Source organism: Aethalodelphis obliquidens, unplaced genomic scaffold (genome assembly GCF_003676395.1).
Source record: "Aethalodelphis obliquidens isolate GAN/ISIS:26980383/991018 unplaced genomic scaffold, ASM367639v1 scaffold13, whole genome shotgun sequence".
In the NCBI taxonomy this organism is placed as follows: domain Eukaryota; kingdom Metazoa; phylum Chordata; class Mammalia; order Artiodactyla; family Delphinidae; genus Aethalodelphis; species Aethalodelphis obliquidens.
Genome location: NW_020837957.1, coordinates 13,936,672 through 13,964,599, shown reverse-complemented (window position 1 = coordinate 13,964,599; position 27,928 = coordinate 13,936,672). Strand labels below are relative to the sequence as shown.

The window sequence follows — 27,928 nt, the reverse complement described above, 5'->3', positions numbered from 1 at the left end:
CTAGCTCACTGGCCACTACTTGGTGAATATCTGCTGGCCCTGTTAAGACTATATTCTGGGAGGGCAGGGTCTAGATCTGCCTTATTTCTGACTGTGTATATCCCCAGTACCAGGTGCAGGGAAGTAGTAGGTACTCAGTAAATATATGTTGACTGAATAAATATTTGCCTTTGAAAGAGAAAAATAACCCTATACACTTATTTCTGGTTAGTGTTCACACAAGTAAAACAAAATGCAATAAACCTATTCTCTTGCACTTACTGCCAGTGTAAGCCAGGAGCAGTGTCGCCTCATCCTCCAGAGTAGGGATTTGGCCCTGAATTATCTGTATAAATGTCTCAGTGCTTCCTTTCACTTTGCCCTATAAATTCAGCTTCAGCAGTCCAGTCTCCAGGAGGGCCCTACCGGTGAGCTCTATAGATGGCACGAGCAGTGTGGTCACAACAAAAAGCACTTAGCAAAAGCTTTCAGAAATAAAAGAATGCCATTTGCAGCAACATGGATGGAACTAGGGATTATCATATCAAGTGAAGTAAGTCAGAGAAAGACAAATACCATATGATATCACGTATATGTGGAATCTAAAAAAAAATATGAATGAACTTATTTATAAAACAGAAACAGACTTACAGACTTAGAAAACAAACTTATGGTTACCAAAGGGGATAGCAGGGCAAAGAGATAAATTAGGAGTTTGGAATTAACTACTACTATATATAAAATAGATAAATAACAAGGACCTAGTGTAGAGCTCAGGGAACTATATTAAATATCTTGTAATAACCTATAGTAGAAAAGAATCTGAAAAAGAATATATATATTATATATGTATGTGTATATATAATATATATAAAAATTATATCTCTATAACTGAATCACTTTGCTATACACCTGAAACTAACACAACACTGTAAATTAATTATACTTCAATTTTAAAAATGGTTAAAAATTAAAGAAAAAGAAGCTTAAGGGGATGAGCTTATCTGACATAAGCATAAAAAAAAATAAAAATAATAAAAAAAAAAGCTTTGCTTTTGTTGAATCAGCCAGCAAGGACATTTCCTCACCCTCCCCTAGACCCCGCGCACCCCCTGCCCGTGCCTCTGTACCTGTCTTTGCCGGTCTCGCGCTTGAAGAGCTCATCAAACTGCAGCATCTTGTGGCGCGTGATCATGAAGGCCTTCAGCCGGGGCAGCACCTGGCTCAGGAGCTGCAGGTTGTTGTAGACCTGGCCCTTGCCGTCGCGCCGCATGTAGCTGCTGGGGCCCCAGAAGATGAACACGGTGCCCTGGCTGACGTTGAGCAGGTCGTGGCGGTTGCGGAGGATTCGCTGGAGGCTGGAATGCGCGATGACCCTGAGGCTGGTGCGATTGCCCACGTCGTGCCCATAGCCGCGCGTAGGGGCATCATTCATGCGGATGACGCACTCAGTCTGGTCAATCCGGGGGCCTCGCAGGCTACGCAAGAGATGCCCCGAGCTCGTCACCAGGGCGCAGTCCCTGCAGTGCATTTTCAGGGGCTGCAAGAACGGGGAGAAGGACCCCATCAGCGGCAACACTCGCTTGGCACCAGCAGGTCACTTCCCTGCCTCCGAGGGCTGCCATCTTCGCTTTTCTCCCTCCTGTGCCGGAATACATCCCTTCTGCTATTACCTCATCCACCCCTACATTCTCTTCCAGACTGGTGACAGGGAGTACTGGACAACAGGGAAAGAGCCAGCGGTGACCTGTTGACCATTGGGCTCTGGGCTTTACTGATATTAATAGATCAAATCGTCATATCAACCCAGCAAGCTTGCTATTACTGCCATTTTACAAATAATGATAACCCTAGGCTCAGAGATGTTGAAAAATTTGCCCAAAGATGCATAACTAGCAAGTAATGAAGTCATGCTTTCAAACCCAGGTCTTTCTGAATCCAAAGTTACCCCCAAGTTGAAGAAAAGACTATACTGCAATTTGCTGTGACACTAGTTTTAATGCTCTTAACTCACCTTATTGGAAGTTAAGCATGTATCAGTGTTCTTGGATGCTGTACAAATATATTTATCCTAAATAGACATCGTCTAAGAATCATGTGAGAAAAGACATGCAAATTGTAACCCCTTAGAAGCCTTAATTTTGAAATGACAATTATGAGAGTTTCTCCCATTTTAAGGGGAGAGGGAGAGAAATTGAGTCAGTGTTTCTTCAAAAATGTAAAGAAAGCCTCAAGCTCATCCACTGTCCTCGCGCCCTGTGGAAGCCCTGGCCCTGTGGTGTCCACCAGGGACAACGCCAATGACAATGCTCATTTCAACATCCTGAACCAGTGATGTACTTTCTGAACACCTACGTTCTTACAAGTTAAACATTTCCCTGTTCATGTTTAATGAGAAATATCTCTCAGTTGCTGTTTGAAGATAATGTAATTAGGGCCGGAGGCCCAGGCCAGCAAGTGCACAAAGAAATGATAATCAAGAATGTTCTGAAGGACAGTTGCACTGTTAGATTTTCCCCGGAGCCTCTGCCCTTCCTCTCTGTTAACTCTGAACTGGACGCACTGGCTCCCTGCAGTCTCAGAAAACTGGATCCAATTTAGTGCTGCGTATAGACAGTCTTGTATTTACTCTGGGAGTTTCCTAAGCCATAGCTCTGTCTTCCGAACCAGACAGAGAGCACCGAGGGCGGTCACCTTCCCTCACTGCAGAGTGGCCAAGGGCACCCACATAGGATGGTCCAGGCTTGTCTACACTACCTGTTAGCTATGGGACCTTGGCAAGTCACTAACCTCTGCAAGTCTCACTTTTCTCATTTTTAGCCGAGGATAATTGATGCCTCATTCCACTTTGATAGAATTAAAATGTACACAGTGACCTGCGAAAGTAGCAATTGCATGGGGTTGAACCCAGTCCTTACCATAGGACGTGGCACGGCGTCATTCATTAAGTGAAGGCTGCTCTGGGGCTTTTCAGGCAGAGTGGAGCGCATGGTAGGTACGCACCACATCAGTGTGTACTGATCGCTCTGGGTTTCTAATTGACACATGGGCTTATGAAATGGCGATTCTACCACTGCAAATTCTCATCATTCATTTGACATCCAGTTACTCTTAGGTGACAAATGTACTGGGCAGCAAGAATGTGAATGGAATGGAAAAACAGAACCCCTCAAAGTTTATACTTTACTGGGGGGCAGTAGGTCAGAGATGTGCAATGACGTGACACAATGGGGGACTGTGCCGCACTGTTAGTAAAGGGGGCTGTTTACAGCACAGCCGGGCTGGGGGCACAAAGGAAAGAGTGGTCAATTTAGTTGATATTTCTGATGTTCTCTTTGTGCCAGGCACTGTTCTGAGCTTTTTATATAATTGCATTCATTCTTCAACTAAACCTATAAGAAAGATATTACATCATCACCCCTGTTTTACTAAGGAGAATATTGAGAGGTAGAAGAGGAGCGCGGTTTGTTAGGGGGTGTTTGGGTTTTAGCATCCAAAGTCCTGTATCCTGGGAAACCTCTACTCGTGTGAAAACATTCCTACAAAGATGACAGGGGCATCTGCAAATAGCATGTGAGTAAATGATGATAAGGGTCAGGAGACCCAGGGTCTAAACAGACTTTATCACAAATTGGGTACTTAACTTTCTCACCCGTAAAACAAAGAGAGCGCCAACTAGACACCTGTGGCCAGATGATATTCATTCGTTCATTCATTTAACAGACACTTATTAAGCACTTAACACACCCCTGAGGTACCGTGTAACTCAGTCTGTTTGCTTAATAAGGTCACTTTGCAAGATTTCATTCCACTGGACCCGAAAGCCATTGGGACCTGCTTTTTCCCCTCAGACTCACCTAGAACTATTATCCTGAATTTTCCAGTTTGATTTATAATTTCAAGACATTGTGCTCATTTTTACTGGGGAAAAAATTCTAAAGAAAGGTCCCAGCATTTCTTTCCCCATAATTAATTATTCTGCTGTGATTCTCAGAGCATAGGCTGCTTGACAGGTGAAACTTGTAACCCCTCTGGAGATTCCAAGGCCTCTCTCTCTCTCTCTCTCTCTCTCTCTCTCTCCCCACACACACACACTATGCCCATGTGAGGCCAGATGAGCACCCTTTCAGGGAAGGCCAAGGTTCCTGACTGTACCATACGGACCCTCTGTGATTACCGGGCGCCACCAGAACATGCTGGGGTCCACCCAGTCCCAGAAAGCCCTCCCTCATGAGTCCTGCCCACCTGCCTTAGCTCTGAGGTATTGGTTACCTCAGGCACCAGCATCCTCTCTTTGAGTTGTACAGATGCACCAAACAATGCAAAAAAGATCTAAGTCTGAATTATGCCTTAAGCGCCTTTCTTTAAGTGGTGCCAATAAAGTGACAATAGCTGTTCTAAACAATGTCACACTTCCTGCAGTTGAGAAGAGCATGTACCAAAGGCTGAATCACTTCCAAAGGCGGAAATGAAGTCTCTTTCCTGCATTCAGAGGGACTAAGGATATCTTGGGAGGCAGAAGAACTATACAAACTGTGGGACCCAGGTTCTTGGGATGTTACAGTCCCCTGAGACAGCCATGTTCCTGCACATCGAAGTACCATTATCATCCTGAGTGTCTTAATGACATGGGTGAAAATACTCATGCTTTGGTGAGTTAAGATTCCTGATGTAGTATTGAACATGTTCTTCCCTTAAACACTCAGATGCTGGGTTGATGAATCACTCCGCGGAGCATGGGAAGGTGAACTTGGGGCTCTGCCAGCAGGCCAGGGAGATAAAACTCCACCGAGGACAGGAGAGGGGAGGTGGCTCCTGGTGGACTCACTGTCTACCTACGCCTTCTCTCCTACTTCTTTCTCACAGTATTCAGCTTCCCTGATTTTTGGGGACATTTTCCTTAAAGACTCATTTGGTGAGGGGTTCCGCCCTTTGTAGGAAACATGGGCACCCGTGTTAGGTCACTCCAACCTTGGTAATCTCTCTGGCTTCCTGACTTATGTAAGCACTCAATTAATACTAAATTGATTGATGGGTTGATAAGTGAGTGAATGAAAGCCAACCTCCAGGCTTCTCAGTCCTCTGAGAAAACCTCCATATATACAAAGAAGACATGATGTGATGCCCTAACCAACAATTCTCCTGCAGCCCTGTGCACTAAAACCACGGGGAGAAGCAGGGGAGAGCACAGAGGAAGCTCTGTCTGCAGAGAAGGAGGCTGGGCCATTTGCCTCCGGGCCACTCAGCCCAGGGAGCCACAATGGCCAGAGCCCAGGGCACTGCTTGCAATTAATGGCTGACTGGGAGAATGGCCCAGGACACAGTTAGGGCCATTAAACCCGGCTGGTTATTAATCCCCAGTAAGAGCTTGATGCCCAGGTCATTAGGGCTGTTGTGCAGTGAAAAATGCTCAGGAAAATCTACAAGGCACGGAGCAGTTACCTCTTCTCCAGACCACTGATGCTCAGAGCAGCAGCCCATGTCCCAGGAGTGCGGTGCACAGGAGCCTATGGGGGCAGGTGGGTTGGCTTCTAGAGGAAGTGCGCGGGCGTGCACGCACACACACACACACACACACACACACACACGGGCACATGCAATGCATCATCCCAGTTCCTAGGACAGTGGCTGCAACTCCTTGGGGGCTTATGAATGTCTTAGAATATTGGGGATATTTAGAATATTTTAGAAGGTGTGAATAAACTTCTCTTTCCATCCCCGACTCCTGGGAAAAAAACCCCACAATCAGGGGATGGGGAGAATGACAACTTTCATCACAACTCGCTCCTTTGGGCCGCGGCGATAGAAGCAATTCCTGCTTGAGAAAGCATACTCAGGGAATCCAGGTCTGATTTCTGTCACAGCCCGAAGAGCAAGAGCAGAAGGCATTTTCCCTGCGACCCAGCTGATGCCTCCTGAGCCTTTCTTAAAAGAACAGAACAGGCTAAGTCCAATTGAACTTGACACCTAAAACACTCAGTGACGTCCTTGCAAACATTTGCAGCACGGCAATCTCAGGCTTCACTTTAAAAAATTCTGATTTATTGGGCAGAGAGAAAGCCACCTCAGAACATAATGTCCATTAGTTTGGTAATGAGACCAGTCTTGCTCTGGGAGCTGATTGTTGGTCTGGAGCAAACATAAGATATATTAAATGGTTTCGCAGGTTTCAAGAATCTCTGCACTTTCCAATCTGATATTTTCCAGTAATTACTGGGCTTTTATTACCTGTCAACCTCCGTTTACCCTGACACTGGGTATAAGCCGCTCTGGTTATTTAATACGATTCACTGGAAAAAGTGTTACTCTTCCAAGTTGCTCCTCTCCCTCTTGTTCAATGAAAGCCCTCCCATCAGCAAGAAGTCCTCCTCCCTCCACCAGAGCCACTTTCCATGATTTCCATCCACTGGCTGGCTAAGGATGAAGGAACTCCTTGGGTAGGAGGAAGTACTGAGCAGTGTTTAAAATATGGCCTTTGGAGTCATTGGCTTCGAACTTGCTTCTTCCACTCCTTAGGTGGATAATTTGGGGCAAATTGGCTTAGATTCTCTGAGCTCCAGTTTCTTCATCTGTGATCTGGATATAGTAAAGTCAGTCTCAAAGAAAAGGTTTGCTTTTTCAATTAATGGTGTGCCTTCCACCCAGCTGCTCAAACAAAATTCAAGGATTGTTCTTGACACCTCTTTCTCTGCCCCCTACAACACATCCAGTCCTATTGGATCTCTCCTCCTATAGATGTCCCAAATCCTAGCCTTCTCATCATCCCTGCTGCCACCCCCTTCATCAAAGCCACCATCATCTCTCTTTAGTTCCTGCTGCACACTTGTAACTCTTTACTTCCCTCATTCCATCCCTCCTTTATATTCCTGTCTCCACAAATCTCCTGGGGTGACCTTTAATATGTAATTACCAGAGAGTTCTGTACAAGATGATGCCAATACCATACTGTTTGATTACTATAGCTTTGTAATATAGTTTAAAACCAGGGAGTGTGATGCCTCTACTTTTTTCTTCTTTCTGTTAATTACACTGCCATATCTCCATTTCCTGTTATCTGACGTGATTTATATTACATAATATAATAATTTATATTATTTCCACACCCAGGACGCTCTTCTCCTGGTCTTTGCATGATGACACCTTCACCTTCTTCAGGTGTTACCTCAAACCACCTCCCCAGAGAGACCTTCTCTGACCCCTTAATATTTCCACTGCCCTCCTTTGCCATCTTCTGTCACTGTCTCCATTATCCAGGCTTCTTTTTTTTAACCTTTTTTTTTTTTTTGGTTGCACCATGCAGCATGCGGGATCTTAGCTCCCCGGCCAGGGATTGAACACGGGCCCCTACAGTGAAAGTGCCAAGTCCTAACCACTGGACTGTCAAGGAATTCCTTATCCAGGCTTATTTTTAAACTCAAGCATCACTACCTAAAATAATCTTAATTATGGCTTGTGTGTTTACATGTTTATGCCTTTCTCCCTTACTAGAATGTAAGCTCCAGAAAAGGTGAAGCTTTGTCTTGTTCACATTTTGTCTTCAGCCTCAAGAACAGTACCGAGAATAAAGAAAAAGTTCAACAAATATTTTTGAATGAATGACTGAAGGATAAACCATGTAGCACCTACCACATTGCCCGGCACATCAACAGTATGAAAGAAATGTGCTTACTGTATTTGTGTCACCATTCTACTAGTAACCAGTCCCTGATATTTTTTTTTTTTTTGTCTGGGTGAGTAGGTTGATATATTCTAAAGCACAGTATTTGAATTCTCCTGCATATGTCATAACCACCTTCAGCACTAGGTGACCTTCAAAGAGAAGTCCAGGAAAGCCCATTCGTTTTTTAAAATTTTTAATGCAATTGCATTCTATTTTTTTTACATGTATTATATATTTTTAATGTCTTTTGACAACTTTATTGATATATAATTTACATACCATAAAATTCACTCATTTTAAATGTAAATTCAATGATTTTTAGAATATTTACAGAGTTGTGTGGCCATCACCATGATCTAATTTAAGGACATTCCTGTCATCCTGAAAAGATGCACATCCTTACCAACACTTGTTATTTTTTGTCTTATTGATAACAGCCATTCTTACAGATATGAGGTGTTATCTCACTGTGGTTTAGTTTTGCATTTCCCTGATGATCAGTGATGTTGAGCACCTTTTCATGTACCTGTTGGCCATCTGTATGTCTTCTCTAGAGAAATGTCTATTCAGATCCTCTGCCCATTTTTTCTTCCAGTTTTATTGAGATATAATTGACATATAGCACTGTATAAATTTAAGGTGTACAGCATAATGACCTCTGCCCATTTTTAAACTGGATTGTTTGTTTGTCTGTTTTTTGCTATTGAGTTGTATGAGTTCTTTATATACTCTGGATATTAACCCCTTATCAGATATATGATTTGCAATATTATCTCCCATTCAGTAGGTTGCCTTTTCATCTTGTTCACGGTTTCTTTTGCTATGCAGAAGCTTTTTAGTTTGATGGAGTCCCACTTGTTTATTTTTGCTTTTGTTGCTTTTGCTTTTGGTGTCAGATTCAAAAAACATCATCACAAAGACCTATGACAAGTAGCTAACCACCTATGTTTTCTTCTAGGAGTTTTATGGTTTCAGGTTTTATGTTCAAATCTTTAATCCATTTTGAGTTAATTTTTGTGTATGGTGAAGAGGGCTGTCCAGTTTCTTTCTCTTGCATGTGGCTGTCAAGTTTTCCCAATACCATTTATTGAGGAGGCTGTCCTTTCCCCTTTGTATATTCTTAGCTCCTTTGCTGTAAATTAATTGACCATAAATGCATGGGTTTATTTCTGGGCTCTCTAGTCTGTTTCATTGATCTGTGTGTCTCTTTTAATGCCAGTACCATACTATTTGATCACTATAGCTTTGTAATATAGTTTGAAATCAAGGAGTGTGATGCCTTCACTTTGTTCTTCTTTCTCAAGATTGCTTTGGTTATTTGAAGTTTTTTGTGGATCCATACAAATCTTAGAATTGTTCTCTTTATTTCTGTGTAAAATGCCATTGGAATTTTCATTGTGTTCTTGATTTGCATTTTCCTAATAACTAATGATCCTGAACATCTTTTCATGGTCTTATTTATGCCATTACTTTTCAGGTTTCTAATTCCATCTATTGTACCCTATCTCTACCCCAAATAAGTTCCACCACGGGTAGGTGATTCTATTGAACTCTAAGTCAACATTCTGTTGACTTCTGCAGGAGTCTTGTATGTGCAGGACCTACAAGCCAGAGGAGGGTGCAGAGTCTATGTGCATGGAAAATAGAGAGAAAGAGGGGCTTTTTAATCAACACCTTTAAGTCAGGAGAGGTAAATCCAAAGTGGAGAATCAGGTGAGCATTGTCTGGGACATATGTTTATATTTAAACCAGATTTTGTAAAAATAGAACTACCATTTGATCCAGCAATCCCACTTCTGAATATACATATGAAGGAGACAAAATCAGTCTTTTGGAGAGATATCTACACTTTAATGTTCACTGCCACATTGTTCACAGTAGCCAAGATATGGAAACTCTGTAAGTGTCCATTGATGGATGAATGGATAAAGAAAAATGACAAATAAAGAATACTATTCCACACAATGGAGTAGTATTCAGCTATGAAAAGAAGGAAATTCTTCCATTTACAACAACATGGATGAACCTAAGGGACATTATGCTAAGTAAATTAAGCCAGACAGAATACTAGATGATCTCACTTATATTTGGAATCTGGAAAGAAAAGTTGAACCCATAGAAAGAAAGAGTAAAATGGCAGTTGCCAGGGGCTGGGAGATAGGGTAAATGGGCTGATGTTGGTCAAAGTGTACAAAATTTTATTTATAAGATGAATAAGTTCTGGGGATCTAATGTACAGCATGGTGACTGTAGTTAATAATACAGTATTGTATACTTGAAATTTGCTAAGAGAGTAGATCTTAAGTGTTCTCACCACATACACACACCCCCCCCACACACAAAAGGTAATGTGAGGTGATAGACATGTTAATTAATTTGATGTGGTAACCACTTCACAATGTATATGTATATCAAATCATCACATTATATACTTTAAGTATATACAATATTATTTGTCCATTATACCTCAATAAAGCTGGGAAAGAAAAGAAAGCCAGATTTTGATAATTAAAGTTAGAAAATTTACCTAATCATAGTATATTGAAATGAGTTTTCTAGAATTACAGAATAGAACGAGTGGCAGAAATCTCAGAGATTAAGTGGCCCAGTAGTTCTCTGAGCAAGGTTCCTCAACCAGCAGCAACAACAAAGTCTAGAAACTTTCTGGAAATGCAAATTCTCAGGCCCCACCCTAGAACTTCTGAATCAGATGCTCTGAGGTGAGGCCCCGCAATCTGTGCTTTAGCAACACAGGTGATTCTGATGCATCCTCAAGGTTAAGAACCCCTGGACCAGGACAGTACCTTGATTTTATCAAGGAAGAAGCTGGAACTCATGAGGTTATGTGATTTGCTCAAGATCACACACTAAGGGCAGCACCTGGGATAAAACCCCAGGTCTCCTCACTCCACAAATCTAAGAAAATTCGCCTGTGTCCGTAGATTGTTCAAAATCACTGGGAACTCACTGAAAAGGAGTCATGAATTAATAGTTTACTTAAGATGGAACCTACAAATGGAAGTGATATGGTGGAGACAGTTGAATAAGAAGGAACATCCCTTATGTGATATGCTGCCCTCAGCAGGGCTGCCTGCCTTTGCACCACCTGCCTGCTTATTTGGAAGGAAGAAACAGGAATAGCTAGAGAGCATCCAAACCCTCTACTACAGGGAAGATGCTGATGCTTGTGTATGTCTGGGGACTGCTCTTGCCACAGAAGTTGGGCCACTGGGGCTTCTCTCCAGCACAGCCTCTCAGAGGCATGGCCAGTCAGGACCCTCCTGTCTGTTGTGGGCTGAATGTGTCCCCCTGGAAAACATATGTTGAAGTTTTAAACCCCAGTAGCTGTGAAGGTGACCTTATTTGGAAAAAAGGGTTTTTGCGGATGTACTTAAGATGCAAATCAAGATGAGGTCATACTGGATTAGGGTGGGTCCAATCACTGGTGTCCTTATAAGAAGAGATCAGAGACACACAGAGACACATAGGCAGAATACTATGTGGTGACCAGGCGGAGACTGCAGTGATTCATCTACTGGCCAAGAACTCTGAGGATTGCCCCCAAGCACCAGAAGCTGGAAGATGTGAGGAAGGATTCTTAGAGCTTTGAGAGGCAGTGGGACCCTGCCAAAACCTTGATTTCAGACTTCTGGGCTCCAGAACTGTGAGAGAATAAATTTCTGTTGTTTTAAGACACCCAGTTTGTGGGAATTTGTTTTGGCAGCTCTAGGAAACCAATACACTGCCCCCAACAAGTTCTTTACTCTCTGTCTTCCAGCCTCCCACCAGTGCCCCAGCCAGCAAGGCTCTGTCCTGCAGCTTTCACCCTTATAATTCACTCTCTGCACAGCTGCCAGAGGAAGATTTTAAAGCATAAAGCACCTACTCCCACCTTTCTAGAAAAATAAAATCCAAATTCTTTACTTGGCTGGAGTCTTGCCTACCTCATGGACCTCAACTTGTTTCCTCAGTCTCCAGCCCCACTGACCGCCGAGCTCCTTTCTGCTTCTGGGAGAGATAAGACAGTCCTGCTTTTGTCTCTGGCCTTTGCTTCCCCTGTTATTTACATGCCTGGCCCCTTCTCATCTCTCACATGTCAGATTAAAAGCCATCTCCTCCAGGAAGCCCTCCCTGACTGCTCTAATTGGAGGTGGCCTCCCTCACTTATTACATAACAAGATATTAACCACTAATAACACTGACAAAATGCTCAGCTCGTGTAAGGCACTATTCTAAGCACAGTACATGCATCATCCAACTTAATCCTGAAACAGCCTTGAGAGGCAGGTTCTACCATTGTAATTTTATCAGATGAGGAAGTTACACAAATTAGTCACCTATCATGATCCTGTTTATTTCCTTCATGGCACTTTCCACAATCTCTAATGATTTACATTTTAAATTTCTTTATTGTCTGTCCCCACCACTAAAACATCAGTGCCATGCGGGCAGAGATCATGATGTATGCATGGCATACAACAGGTGCTCAAGAGATAAAGAAATCTCCTAATACATCACTACCTTACTTTTTCAGCAAGCAGTAGATTTTTCTCTGTCCAGAAGGGGTGTGGATGAGCTGTCAGTGAGACAACCCTGTTTCTAGAGCCCATTTCTTCTCTGAAATGCTGGTACAATGGTGATGTTACACCCTGACTCACTTCACAGCCTTTCAAATAACTCCCTGATGTGATTTCCTTCAAAGGTCACTCATATGCAATTATTTCCTCTAGGAGGAGATAGGATATAAAGGCCCCCTGTGCTCATTAAAACAAAGAAAAAGCTCCATTTTCATTAGAGGAGTGACAGTTAATGCTGCCAGACAAGCCTGATTCCACAGAACTGGCTTCTTTGGCCTCTGCTACACTTGAAAGTGACCTAAGGTAAATACGGCACGGCCTGAATCTGGGAAGAGCACTAATAATTGATGATCAAAGGCAAGATAATTATGAGAACTCGGGAGTTCCACAAATAGCTTAGTTAAATGGAGGGAAGAAAGCCAAGGTTTCAGGTGACCAAATGAGAAAAAAATCTAATTGAACAAAACATTAAATTTATAACATTAAAGTAGACAGAACAGTGTCTTGAGTCAGACTTGGGTTCGAATCTCAGTTCAGTCATTTATTGGTAGGTGCTTCCCTACTCTCAGTCAGGTTTCTCTTCTGTAAAATAGCCATAGTAGACACTAAGCAAGGAATAACTATTATTACTATCATGGCTTAATCATTATAGATAAAAAAGAGGCCTCCTGAATAACCTGCTTCATCCTCTCCCCTCGTGTCCGGTCACTCCCTGAGCCTGCAAACTCAACCTCCTTCACCTCTGTTGAGTTTGATCATTTCTATCCACCCATACATGGCTTCTCATTGACCCCTCCCTGGTTCAACCCACGATCTTTGCCCAGTCACTGCCATGCCTCTTAGCCAGTCCTACCACACTCATTCCTGTCTATTCCCCAGGCAGAGTGGCCTTTCGAAAATGCACATCTAATTAAGTCCTGCTTTCGTTTAGTGCCCCTGTATGACCTCCATTGCTTTCAGGACGAGATCCTTCCAGTGGCTTACCAGGCCCTGATACCTTGCCAAGTCCTACTGTATCCCCCAGTCTCTTGTAGATCTCTACACTCTAGTCACACTGACTTTGACTCTGTAGTTCCTTGTAGCCCCAAGTGGCAATATTCATAAGACTTTGCCTCGGGGCCTTTGCACGTGCTTTCCCTGGAACCTGATAACCTACCTGGCAGAGTTATTTTATGAGATAATAATAACAACATTCAAAGTTTCCCTCCCCTGTATCCTCTCCTCATTTATGACTTTTGTAATTCTTCATCACTCGTTCAAAGTACCACTTCCTTGAAACCTTCCTTAAACTCCAAGATTAGCTTAGGATCCTGTTTCTTCCTTTATAATTCTCATCATATCTGCAATCATTGATTCAGTGTCTCTCTTCCCCACAAAATGGCAAGGTTCTTAAGAATTGATTCTATATCTGCGTTGAGTTTAGGTCACCAAAATATCCCCAAGACCTAATATATAGTAGGTACTCACTAAATATTTACTGTACAAGTAACCAAACTAGCTCATGCAGCCGAGGGGGCCATTCCAGAACCAAGGCCTCTCCCAGGCTTTCTGTTTGGGTTTTCATTTCCATTGATAAGCCCAAGTGTAGACCAAGGAACAAACTCATCCAAAATAGATTATTTACTTTGGTGCAAATACTCATTTTCCAGAATGACTCATTATTTGGGGTTCTGGACATTGACTAGTGCCAGGTAGCTAATAGCCAGATTGCATTGGTGTTGATACTCTGGTTCTTGGGCTGATGGTTTGTTTATTGAACTGCATACTTTAGGGGCTCTGAGAATGAAAGAATGGCCATCAGCAGCCTGGATAACTCAGCACCCCAGCTGGGAACACATGAGTAAACAAAATCGTAATCTTTCACTTTGCCAAGCTCAGTAACAGTGTCATGATGAGCTACCAGCAAAACAGCCATTAGTTAAATAAATAAAGCACAAGGCTAGAAACAGGATTGCTGATGCAGGCACAGTCTCCTCTTTTGCTGACCATTGATGGACATTATACATGATGCACACCCTGGGCCCCCTGCTTTAATTTGCTAAATATGATGCATCCTCTGGGCTGCATGACTTACTTTGTATTAGTGACAAATCACCTTTTCTTCTTTTCCCATTTCATTTGCTCACCAGATAGTTATTAAGCACCTACTGCCTGTGTAATGGGACCTCTTGGGCAGGCTGCCCATATACAACTGTCTTCGGTCCTCTGGTGATACTCAGACTCAGAGAGGAGACCTAAAGTACAAGGAAGCTGATTCCTGGCAAGAAGAGACAGCAGTGTCCCAGCTCCTTCAAGAAGCCTGGGGGTTGGTGAAGGCAGATAGGTTTGATAAGGTGAGAGAGATTCAGGGTTAAGAAAGGTTTCTTTTGGGGAGGTGCTTTTTTTTTTTTTTTTTAATAAGAAACAGGGGAGGGACTTCCGTGGTGGCGCAGTGGTTAAGCATCCAACTGCCAATGCAGGGGACACGGGTTCGAGCCCCGGTCCGGGAAGATCCCACATGCCATGGAGCAACTGGACCCGTGAGCCACAACTACTGAGCCTGTGCTCTAGAGCCTGCGAGCCACAAGTACTGAAGCCCCTGCACCTAGAGTCCGTGCTCTGCAACAAGAGAAGCCACCACAATGAGAAGCCTACACACCACAACGAGGAGTAACCCCCCTGCTCGCCACAACTAGAGAAAACCCACGTGAAGCAATGAAGACCCAACACAGCCATAAATAAATAAATAAATAAATAAATAAATAAATTAAAAGAAATAGGGGAGATTTTTACCTGGTCTTCTTTTCTTGATACTCCTCTTTTGGCTTCATCTATTTATGTTAGATCTTTCTTTAGACTATGCTCAAGCATATTAGTGGATCCATAACTCCTGGCGACTTTCAGGACCTTGACTCATGGCCTCAGCCATCCACTCCACGGAAATGTCTCCCATATTCTGGTTCTTCCTCCATCTGTACCTGGATCCCAACTCCCTGCAGTCTTGTGGGTTATATTTATTTCTATTGAGGATACCAGTAAAAATCAGGTCCCATGAGTGCCAAAAGAACAACAACGATAGCTACCAGTCTTTACAGAGCAACTTTCTATATTGCCATTATTAAATCAGTTAACCCCAAAGTAAACTGGCAAGGTGTATATTACCATCTTGGTTTATATTATGAGGAAACAGAGGTTTGAGGTTAAATTGCTCAAGGTCATAGTTTCAAAGGCCCAGCCTGTGTTGGTACTGAGGTCAAACTCACTCCCAAGTGTGGGCACGCTTTGTACAGGACAGGACAGGCAAAGAGCTGAGTGGAAAGATTGCAAAGCAAAGATGATCAAAGGGTCTTAAAGGAAGATTAAAAGAAGCCTATGTAGGCAAAGGACTAGTTAGGTAACAAAAATGGCAGGAAAACATAGAAAGCATTGGAAAACAGAAATTGGAGACACTAGGTGACACAGTGGCTGTATGAGTTCTTGGGGGATCAGAAAAGTTAAAGAGAAATTTAGCAGAACAGCCTAGAATTCTGGAGGCATTCAGTGCAGGAACAAATGTTTCCACACCTCTCAAAAGCCATCAGTATATAACACACTGCATTATAATAAGTAACATTCATAATGGGGATCCTAAGTCTTCAAGAAAAGCTTAAATTAAGTTAAGCTTTGTTCACTTAGGTAGGAAAGTATAAAATCAATTTGGAAACTTCAAAAATAATTCAGACAAACACGATTTTGCACTAAAAGGGACTGTGCTTATGTTCTTTTAAGCTTCATTTGCTCATAAAACTCCTTCCTCAACCATGCTTCAAAATGAGGCGCTAGACAACTTTGAAAAGTTGTTGCTGAAGGGTAAATAAGCTCTTCTTTCCTCACTCGGGTGTGAGAGACTCTCCACCAAAATTCACGCTTTCCCTCCACAGTGTAGTCATAGACAGAAACGGCTGCCCAGTCAGGACTACATTTCTCGTCCCCATGCTTCTAGGGGGAGGCACGTGCCTCCCCATGGAATCGGAACAGAGGTCACTGAAGAAATCAAGCAGCAGGTGCTTTCTCCACTCTTCACCCTTCTGCTGCCTTGGTATACATGGCACCGTGAACTTGGAAGCGCTGTGTCAAAGATGGCAGAGCCAACGAACGGAAAGAGACCAGGTCCACGAATCATTGTTTGGATGAGAGATATCAGTTACGCTCACTTCTTTGACTATGTGAGAAAAAAAAAAACTGTCCTTTTGAGCCATGATGCATTTTTTGGATCTGTTTATGAAGCAGGCAGTGCAACTGTAACTATCACATCAGGCAGCCAGAAAACTTTCTTTTTTGCAGACTTATTTTACCAAGTGGCTAGAGTGCGGGAACCACGTTTTCTTTCTAAATTACAGCTCTGATGACGTCATTCCTGCTCAAAGATTTTCCATAACTCCCTGTTACTTACAGAGGGGAAGTCTACATTTCTAAAAGAGACCCTTCATATCTTATTTTTTACCGGTCCATTTCAAGAATGCTAAATTCCCCCAAACTGGACCACCACTCATTTATCCAAACGTGCCATGTCCTGGTCTTTGCCCACAGAGTGGCCGCCACCCCCAACTCCAGTCACTGAAAGCCAACCTGCCATTCGAGTCCTCCATTAAGGCCATTTGATCAGCAAAGTTGTCCTTAATTCTGATTGTTCGGGTTCAAATCCCATCATTTACTAACTAGTGACCTTGGGCAGGTTTCTCAACTTTCCTGTGCCTTAGATTCCTCATGTATAAAATAATGGTAAGGACAGAACCTCCCTCATAGGGCTGTGAAGGTTCATGAATCCACAGGGGAGCCGCAGCTTGCTCTTCAGTGAACTCATGAGCCCTCAGCATATCTCACGCTTCATACTGAAAATTATTTCTTCCCCAGTTTTAACCATTCTTGTGTCACCTTCTTGGGAGGCAGAATAACTTTTTAATCTTTGTGTCCCCACACCATCCCACAAGGTGACTTAAATACAGAAGATGCCTAATATGTGGTAGTTGAATAAATGAACATAGGAATTTCTAAAGCTGCAGGAACTGGGTTTCATCCTTCCATTCACCCATGATTTGCTCAGAGGACCATGATGTCTTCCTCTAGTTTGAATTCTAATCAGAGAATGACAAGGCTTCTTTTTAGTATCCTGAAGTTCTGAAGAAGCTTTGATCATTTTCTGACCTCCAGAGAAAGTATCCACCCCTTGAGCACAGGGACCTGTTTTACTAGGAAGTTTGCTTCAGCTTTGAAGGTATGAAACTTAGTAAGTTGCTCTGGCCATGCTGAGCAGAGGTGGACATTTTTGTCTTTTGTGCTAATTCCTGGGCATGCCTGAGGTGTCTGAGTTACCCAGAATTTGTCTTCAGAGGCTATAGGAGGGTTAAGTAATTTGAGGCTGGAAGGACTAAATATCCTTCAGAGCTGACAGCACAGGGGGCCAGGGCAGGAGTCAGTGCAGGAAGGCACTGGTAAATACAGAGCCTGACAGACCGGATTCCCCACTGGCCTGGCCCGGCTCATTCTCAGTCACACTCAGGGCTGACATGGTGTTTGTTTCAAAAATAAGACTTACAAAAAAAAAGAAAAAAAAAAGACTTACTCTTAGACAGAGAAAGACAAATATCATATGGTATCGCTCATGTGTGGAATCTAAAAATTGATACAAATGAACTTATTTACAAAACAGAAACAGACTCACAGACATAGAAAACAAACTTCCGGTTACCAAAGGGGAAAAAGTTGGGGGGAAGGATAAATTAGGAGGTTGGGATTAACATAAACACACTACTATATATAAAATAGATAATCAACAAGGACCTATCGTTGTTCACCTGAAACTAACACAACATTGTAAATCAACTAGACTCCAAAATAAAGTTAAAAAACAAAAACAAAATAAGACTTATTTATGACGGATGCCAGGATTGTAAATCAGTCTTCAAATGCAGGAGGACATGTCTCTCTAGAACACTGTTGGTGTTTAAAGATATGAGAACAGTGAAACTCCCCCAGTCTTTAAATAATATTTCGTACTAAATTGTCCCACCTCCGAATGGATTTTTCTCCTTGGATGGCACATAGGAGCATCAGCCTCAACACATCTGGCACTGAACGCATCTTCAGTCTCCCCAAAGCTGCCACTCTTCCTCTGTCTCAGTGAAGGTCTCAGCTCCACCCAGCTGCCTGTGCCAGAAACCTGGGAGTCCTACTGAACCCCTGCCTTTCCTTCTCCACCTCAACCAAACAATCCTTCGTCCTCAATTTCTCTCAATTCTGCTCACTTCTCTCCATTCTTACTGTAAACACCCCAGTTCAGCCCTCCACCATCTGTCACTTCAACTACTGCGACTCTAGTTACAACTGTGGTTTATTTGCCAGGGTCCCTTGCTAGACTACAAATGCCATAAGGATGGTGCCTTATCCAGAGCTTAGCCCAGAGTCTGACCCACAGTGGACGCTCAATAAGTGGTCACTCATCTCAAGTTCATGCTTCCAGCCATTAGAAGAGGCCAATGGGAAACGGACGTAGACCTTCACTCCTGTCCCCAGTTTCAGGTCCCCTGAGTTGGGTCATAAGCCCCACATCTTAAGTATAAAGCAACATGAACCCACTTCAATTCATCTTCAGTGTAAAGGGCAGTATTTATTTTTGTTGTAAGTGACCAGAGGGCAGGGAATGTATCCTTTTGGGATTAATTGCATGATAGAAGCTTGAAAGGACCCATAAGCACTGTGCAGTGGAAGCTGGCACCTTTTTGCTCTCCTCTCTGTTATTAACACTTATTGTTTTCTGTCTCTAGAGTGGAGGTGAAGGGACCCTTTGTCAGCACCACTCCTCCAGGCTCCTTCCATCAGCTGGGGGAACATTCACACTGGAGCAAAGGGTTCTTGGGTAGCTGATGACCCCAAACACTGTATCCCTGCCTGAGACCTCTGTCTGCCTTTCTCTCATCACCTTAGGGATGGACAGTGGGCCCAGGGCCAGACTCCAAGAATATGTTTGGCAGCAGAACACTGGAACCAAACACATTCCCATTCATTCATTCATTAGTTCAAAATACATTTCTTAGTAGTTTACTATCTTCCAGGTACAATTCCACATGTTAAAGACATAAGAGTGAGCTGACCAGACAGAACCTCTGCCATGATGGAGGCTACATACAAACTGGGGGGACACATAGTAAACTGATAAATAGGTTGACTTTGGAGAGCACGGGATTATGTCAGCGGCTCCTTGGCACATGGAGCCGGGGCTATTTCCCCTGCCCCGGAGAGTCACTAAGTTTAGCCCTTTGAACTCCTCTCAATGACACCTCTGCAAGCCAGTGCCAAGGCTGGAGTTAGGCTTCTGAGGTGAATCAGTCACAGCTCCACACAAAAGCAGCCCAGCCAGGATGCATATGTGGACTTTCTAGAAAGCAATTTTAAATGCAGTCAGCCATGCTGTGCCCTTACATGGTGACAGCAGGATTAGCGAGAAGGAGGGGGAAATTAACTGAAGAAGAGCTGAGGCTGATCCAAAGCGCTCGCAGGGTCTGAGCACGAAGGTCCCCTCCGCTGCTAAGGAGGGCCAGGAGTCCCTCCTTAGTCATATTTCCCAGGGCTCTTTTCCCCATAACAGTGGCAGCAAACAAGTCAAAGGCGGCATGACATTTACAAGAAAGAAAGAGCATCCTCGGGAGGTGAAGGAACTTGTCCAAGGTCACAGAGTGAGTCAGTGTCAACGCTGGGACTAGAACTTGGGCTAAAACTTCCAGCCCAGTTTCCTTCCCAATATGCAATGCTGCCTCTTAACAGAAAATCTTAGGGGTGACACTCTTCCCCAAAACTAGTTTGGACAAGTGCCAGCCTCCCTAAAGAAATGAGTGCGCATTGTGATAGGAGACTGAACTGACCTGCCTGTATTTACATGTTTACTATTTTATCATCTGCTGAGGGGAGTGGAACCTCTGAGCCAGGTGGTCGTGGCAGGCGGGGCTCTGCAGTTGGAAAGGAGGAGACTGCCTGTGGGAGGAGGGGCCGGATGGGGGAGGGGGGCCTGGGTGATTTTACCCAATGGGTAGAGCCACCCAAGTATCTCACTGTGTCTGCAGAAGCACCCCACGTTCCAGACCTTTCTTAACCATATTTCCTGATCAAAATCCACCTAGTCCATGATCCATCTTTTCCAAAACTATTCCAGGTATGCAGAGAAAGCTGATTTTCACCAAGTAAATTGTGTCCAGGTATAAGAATGGTTTAATTGTAATCTCTTCAATTCCTTAAGCCAACAGAGTGACTGTGGTGGAATGTCAGGCATTTAAGCATCCTTGGAGTGGGACAGGGGCGTGTGTGTGTGTGTGTGTGTGTGTGTGTGTGTGTGTGTGTGTGTGTGAGACAGAGAGAGAGAGAGTTTTCAGAATAGATGGAACTTTTTCAGCACATTTCAATGACTATGATATTTATGCCTAAGATAAAGGGAATCCACAGAGGGAAAGCTGGGGACCAGGGGTGGGAGACAGAGGAAGTTAGAAGGGGCACAGGGCCTGGGAGGTGACCTGGCCAGTATTCAGGTGACATAGAAAGGCAGGTCACAGCTGGTGGGGTCAGAGGACAGGAAACGTCTGTGAATCCCTGCACTGGGAAGCTGGGGATCTGGTGCTCCATGGACTGTTACGGTCTGTGTTGGCTCCATCTAGGCAAGGCTTGGGACAGCTGTCTGTGCGGTGCCGCCTGCTGCCTGCAAGTACTGTGGACTTTATAAACAAAGATCATATCCTGGCCGGTCTCCACAGGTAGGTACACTGCCTCCTTTCTTCTATGCAGAGAGTTTCTGGGCCCCAAACGTCAAAATCCCCAGAAACAGACTCAGTCATTGAGATCTTCACTGGCCTTTGAGAGGTGAGATGCTCTCCCTACTCACAGTGATACACCTGCCATCTGAGCTCTGAGGTCCAGCGGGGACACGAGTTTCTCACCCCTGGGAGGATACTACTTCCTGTCCTTAACCTTCAATGCATCCCACAAGGTTCTGTACTAGGAGAGAGGCTCTGACTGTGTGGGGGTATCAACATGAATCAACTCATTCATTCATTCCACAAGTATTTCCTGAGTGTCAACTCTTGCCAGGGAGCACGTTTGATACTGGGAAGTCAACGGAAAGTAAAGTAGCCATGCATTTCTGCCTTCATGAAACATATGGTTTAGTGGAGGAAACAGATGTTAATCAAATAATTGCACAAATACATAATCATAAACTAATAAATGCTAGGAAGTAAAAGCATAGCATGTTATGAGAATATTTCTGGCGGGAGCTGACCCAGTCTAGCGTTGGGTGTCAGAATCCTGTGTGGTCCTGGCTTCTGAGATGCCCCCAAGCTCCCAAGCCCACACCATCCTTTCCTCCACTCCCCTGGGTCTGGACTGTGGCTAGTTTCTTGGGCTTTCTCAGAATTGTCACCGTGACAGTGACCCCTTTACCTGTGTGAGCTGTACATAGCCAGCATTAGCACAGGACACCTGCTTAAGGCACCCAGATCACTCCCCCTTTTAAAATCATTTCACCTGCTTTGTAGCTCAGGCCCTTCTAACTGTCTCTTCACTGGCCCGATTCTGCTAGACCCCAGGCTCAGCCTCTCGCTTCTCTGCCCACGCTGTGTAAACACAGCATAATAATGCCGTGGGTACCAAAAAAAGCCAATCCTAAATTCTAACTTTGAAGGCTCCTGCCTCCCCCCTGCCATTATTTCTGAGCCTGCCCCAGATTTCAGGTCTGCTTTGATGGAGTTTCTTCCCAGACTTGTGTCATCCCACAATTCAGAATGGCCCTGGATTCCGTTACTGATGCTGCTGTGTCAGCACAAAGCTCTGGTTACCTTCCACGCCCCTCAGTGGGAGCCTGTGCTGTGAGGGCTTAAGTGGAATTTGTTAGCACATAGGCACTGCGGACTCCGGTGACCCTTGACAAAGATTCTCTTCTTGATCAAACTCTAGCCAGGCTCCTCTGAGCCTTCTTCTGAACAAGGCTTTTCAACCTTGGCTCACAAAGGCTTGAACAAACACTGACATAGTTTCTAATAGCCCAAGGCTGCATCCCTAGGATTACCGTAGCTCCCCTTAAAGTGTCTGCCTGAGAAAACCCAAGGCTGCCACCTGAAGATAGCCCATATCTGAAGAGAGGGCCCCTGGAGGAGGGTGGAAGCCTAACTTCCATAAGTGTCAGTTAGGAAACCCAGCTGTGTTTCACATGGATCAAGTACCTTCCCGCTGTTGTCATTTTTCATTTCCCTGACTCTGCTGAGCCCTTTCTACTGCCCTCTCTACACCCTCATTCTCCCTTTAAAATGCCCAGACACCTCTGTATAAATCGAAGTTGGGTTCAGTTCACACTGGACTCTTTTCCCTATTATTTCCCCTTTTACTCAGTCTATTACTGATTAGAATCCATCCTTATCTCTTTGACTAGTGTCCAGCTTTGTTTATCTTTGACACTGTGAATGTGAGACCAGGGCACTGTAACCTTGTGCAGAGCTGTACCTAGAAATGTGCAAGGTACATTTAGTTAGTTACCCAGAAAAATGAGTTTCTGCTTATATGCAGGAAAAATTCCCAATGCCACGGCTGCCATAACAGAATGCCAGACTGAGTGGAGTAAACAACAGAAATGTGTTGTCCAACAGTTCTTGAGGTTGGAAGTCCAAGATCAAGATGTTGGCAGGGTTGGTTTCTTCTGAGGCCTCTCTCCTTAGCTTGTAGACAGCCGCCTTCTCACTGTGTCTTCACATGGTTGTCTCTCATTCTGTGTCCTAATCCCTGCTTCTTATAAGGACACCAGACATACTGGATTAGAGACCACCCTAAATCTTGTTTTAACTTAATTACCGCTTTAGAGGTCTTAGCTTCAAATAGAGTTATATTCTGAGGCACGGCGGGTTAAGACTTTTAACATACAACTTGTGGGCAGTGGACACAATTTAGCCCATAACACCCAGTTTGACGAGAAATATTTATTCAGAGAGAACACAGATGTTAAAGGAAGAAAAATAGAAAGTTTCTAGGATATCATCTCCTTTAAAAGCGCTAATCCAGAGGACAGTCCTACTTTCAGATGCGAGAACAAAATGGGAGTAAGCTTCAACTACTCAAAAGAACTAAGTTTTTGTATTATTTCCCGCAACAGATGTAACTGAGTCTGATAAGTTAAAATATCAAAAAAGCCCAGTTTTTGTAATTGTTAGTTTTGTTGGTCCACAATGTGACCATACAGAGATAGAAGAGACAGAAGCCTCCTTCTTCAAGTTTCACGTGATCTAATTAACGAATCATGAATTCAGCCATGTGGCTTGAAAGCCTCGAGTCTGATAAGTACCTCTAGGTCCTGGATGCGGGCATTCGTTTGAAGAATACTCGGAATCTAATACTGTTGCAACCAAATACTGCATTACGTTGGCTCCCTTGGTCTGCATATTTTAGGGATACAAACTTGACATGAGGAATCAAAACACTTTCTCAGGTCTGGAAAAATAAAATTGCAACCCAAGCATATGTCAGATGAAGCATGCTGTGTTTATAAGTCTCTCGGGAGCTCCATTTTCTTAGGAAAGTTGAAGTTATATTACTAAGCAAGGCTTCTGCTTCAGTGAGGTGCTTGCTACCACCTTAATTTTCTGTTTTTATGGAATTGATGGCAAGTGAAAGCTTCCACTAGAGCAATTAAAATACCACTCTCCTCAAAAGAGAGCAATGATGCAGGTTGGGCTTCTAGGAGCTGGCCACGTCCCAAATAGTATTTACCTAGATGTGCATTTTGTTGGCTGGAAAAAAAAATATTTTAAAGACAAACAGGGGTGTAGCACAGACTGCTGAATGGCATGACAGCGTCTGTGTATGAAAGGCATTTCTATTCTTATTAGGAGGTCTGATTACACGGTTCTCAAATCTCCCCTTAAGCCTCCTGAGATGAGAGTGAGGTGCAACCTTGTAAATTGTCAGCACATATAAAGCTAAGATTTAGAGAGTGGTTTCCACTGTGCATCCTATAAAACATGTCCCACCAGGAAGATTAGTATCAATCACAGGCTTATTGGAGAGGGAGATGGGGTCCAATGATAACCTGGCACTATCAACTAGAGCAATGGTCCAAGAAGAAAAAGCAATCAGAGAGGAGAAAGGAATAACCAGACAGAAAGACAGAAGTGGAACATCAGAGTGCAATGTATCATATTGATGAACAGGAGCTGTTATCCAGGACAAAGGCTCACGTGAACAATGCGGTTCTTAAACAATGGGTCTCGCCTACTGCTTAGCTTAAGGACAATGAGAGGCGACTTAAGAGTCACATCCGGTAGCCTGCCTCTGGCAGCACCAACATGTAATGACGTCATGATCACTCAAGAGTCTTACCCATCCAACTTGAGATTCATTTGCTAATTTCAGAGGCTTCTAAAAGAGAAACCGGCATTGTGGTTTCACAGGTAACTTCATCCTGGAAAAGATAAAAGCAACATGATCCAGCCCCAACCAATTTGGTTTCTTGGATTCTGGTAGACTCATTCAAGTGGTTATTCCTCAGATGTGAGTGGATAAGGAAGGGATGAAGGAAAGGTCTGACTGCTTTTTAAAAAGGAGGCTGGTTTGACTGCTTTTTTTAAAAAAAGACCGATTTGAAGTTTTTCATGTCCTGGAATTCTTTGACACTCCTCTCATCAAGAGGTGCAGTCTAATTCCCCTTGTCCTAACTATGGGCTGAGCTTCCTGCCTTATCTCCAGTGAATGGAATGCACTAGGAGATGGTGGTATGGCTTCTGCCTGGCTCTCTGTCTTGGGACGCTAGACCCTGGGACCCAGTAGCCATGCTGTGAGGAAGCCCAGGCAACACAAATGCCATTTGTTGGTGTTCTGACCAATGGGTCCTACTGAGGTCCCAGCCAAAAGTCATCATCAGCCCCCAGGGATGTGAGGGTGCTTTAAATGATTCCAGCTCCAGACTCTATCTGACCAGAATCATATGAATCATAAGGGAGGTCTTGGTGGAGATCTGCCTAGCTGGATCTAGTCAACCTTCAGAGCTGAGAGATAAGAGTAGTAAATGGTTCTTGTGGTTTTACCCCAAGTTTAGGGTAGTTTTCTTTTTACTAATACATTTAGTAAGAGACATGGTATAAACACCATTGGCCGCTCTCTCCCAAACAATAGAACCGTAATCAGAAGGAAGTTGAAAAGATGTGGGAACTGCCTCGTAAGTGCAACACCACAGACTCAAATACCTCTTAGAAGCACATTCTAGGCACTTTAAAAATACCAATTAAACACGAGAATTCCCTCCAAAGCACACCTGTCATCATTACATAGATCATAAGGAGACTCCGCAGTTTCTAAAACAGAAACAGACTCAGAGACATAGAATACAAACTTATGGCCATCAAACGGGAAAGGGAGTTAAATTAGGAGTATGGGGTTAATGGATACCAACTATTATACAGCAATATACAATAGATAAGCAACAGGATTTACCGTACAGCACAGGGAACTATACTCAATATTTTGTATAAACTACAAGTGAAAAGAGTCTGAAAAAAGTGTATAACTGAACCACTTTGCTGTACACCTGAAACTAACACAATAATGTAAATCAACTATATGTCAATCAAAAAAAAACGTCCCCAGTCTACTGTTCAGAGCCATCACTGAAGCCTTTGCTCGGTGTTATCACAATCAAAGTTTTCTTCATCGTCAGAAGGGTACAGATACTTGGCTCAATTCTTTGCATTGTTTTGACAGTATAAACACAATCTGAGGGATTTTCATGTAGAATATGGTCTGAGTCTTTCTGCTAAACTGTTGCGTTGGCAACGTGGCCTGGTGTCTATGGTCTGATGCCAAGACCGTTTAGTTTTCAGGCCAGTTTAAGGTCTAAAACAAGAATTTGCAGGAGGAAAATGAATCATGAGACACTCCTCCATTTCCATAACTATGAACAAAATGGCAATAGTTAGGTCAAAGCTCTTTTGACAAGTTTTTTTTTTTTTTTTTTTTTTAAATACGTGCCAGGGCTGCGGGTACCTCCAAGTTGGGTTTTCTTGCAAAAGGAAATAACCTCCCAAAACACTGTAATTGCAACTGGGCAAGAACTCTAAGCAACCCTTCCGTTACTCAGATTATTGTGAATGAAGGACTCAGGTGCCACTTTTCCATTAAGCTGGGCTATTATAAAGTCTGCAGAAGTTCCTCCAGGCCAGGCTTTAGAATTACCATGAAGCAGAGAAGGAAGATGGTGCTCGGGACAGTGTGGGGAACTTTCTGCTGGAGTTACTGTGAGAAATGCTTTCAGCTCTCTACTGCCCTTATCTGTGAAGATGCAGCTGCCTCGGTGAGAACTCCCGGGGGCTTGAGCCTCCTGTGCCACAGTGTGATGAGGACACAGCAGCAGAAGGAAACCTGGCTGGGCTGGTCCGCACTGCACTGGCGGGCTTTCTGCTGTCCCACGACCCCTGTGCTCTGAGGCACTTTGTGGGGACAACGAAGCACACTGCCCCTTCTGCCTCACTCAGCTGGCAGGAGGGGACCTCCCCCTCCTTTCATGTGTGTTTTTCAAGGTTCCATGCCATTGGGCTGTGGGGAACATCTAATACTTTTGCTGCCTGTAACAAATTACGCTGGGGAAGATCCAGGTATATTTCCTCCTTGCCCCGTCATCCAGAGGATGCGATTTCTTTACAATGGAATGGTTTAAGCAGAGATGGCATTTTTCCTTCCCAGAAGCTCAAGGGAATTTCTGTGGATTCACATCTTCCTGGGGGGACTTCAGAGAATTGAAGTGTCCAGTCAGCAGCCCTTTTGCACCCCCTGTCTCCAGCTCCCTGGGGAAATATGTTCACCTGTTATGTGATTTCTTGCTTTCCTGCTCGACGGGATGGTTTTCAGCCTCTTTCTTCTGGCAGTGCAATGAGAAAGAAGACTAGAGCATAATAATGGACTAATAACTATAATCGTGCCCCTCATTGAATGCTTCCAGGTACGTGATATGCCTGATCTAGAGCTCACTTCATCCTCAAAACTTGTGACAGGCTCTTCCCTTCTTCCCAATTACAGACCAGAAAACTGGAGCTTTCAAGAGGTTAAATTACTTTCCCAGGGATGGTCAGTGAGTGACAAACGCCAGATTAGAACTAAAGCCCGACTCCCAGAGAGCCCAAAACTACGGCACATAACTTGCCCTCTTGGGCATGACTGAGATCAAGTGTTATGGAGCCAGAGTCCTTGTTGGTCTGTCTCACCCTCGCTGTGTGTTTTGCACGCATGGCTTTTCCTCTCCAGCCTCCATTCCCCATCTGCAAATCTGCACACAGTAACAGTTTCCTAGAGACCTGCCGCTTGGGGCTGTTGTGAAGAAAATGAATGTTTGTACCTGGCGCGGTACCTCGCGTGTGGTGAGTACTCAGTAGATGACTGCTGCTGTGACGAGTCTTCACTGTTTATAAGAGGTTTACTTATGATCTATAAAGGGATCAATCCTGATGGCAAGAGGATGAGGTTGCACCAGATTTTTCCAAGGGGTGACTCTTCCTGGAACTCTCCTTCCTTCCTTCCTCTATGTATATTCTCTGCACCCCTGACAGAATCTTCTTATTCTTATTCCATTATCACATCACAGAAGAAAACCCTGTAATTCAGAATCGAACAAAAACTGCTTGGTGCAGACAGGGCATCCCTGATGAGGTGCTGCATGGATCTCACTGGGGCGGAGGATTAA

General features: G+C 43.8%; 1 protein-coding gene across 2 annotated transcripts in view; it reads right to left on the bottom strand.

Moving 5' to 3' along the window:
- Positions 1-27,928, bottom strand: part of ST6GALNAC5 (ST6 N-acetylgalactosaminide alpha-2,6-sialyltransferase 5) — a 174,719-nt gene that overhangs the window by 18,481 nt on the left and 128,310 nt on the right. Inside the window, exon 3 of one of the 2 annotated variants that reach the window (XM_027114524.1) lies at positions 1,110-1,519. The exons of the other annotated variant lie outside the window; for it this stretch is intronic. Coding sequence (XP_026970325.1) covers positions 1,110-1,519 — 410 coding nt within the window. The remainder of the gene's footprint in view (positions 1-1,109; positions 1,520-27,928) is intronic. 2 annotated transcript variants of the gene reach the window in all.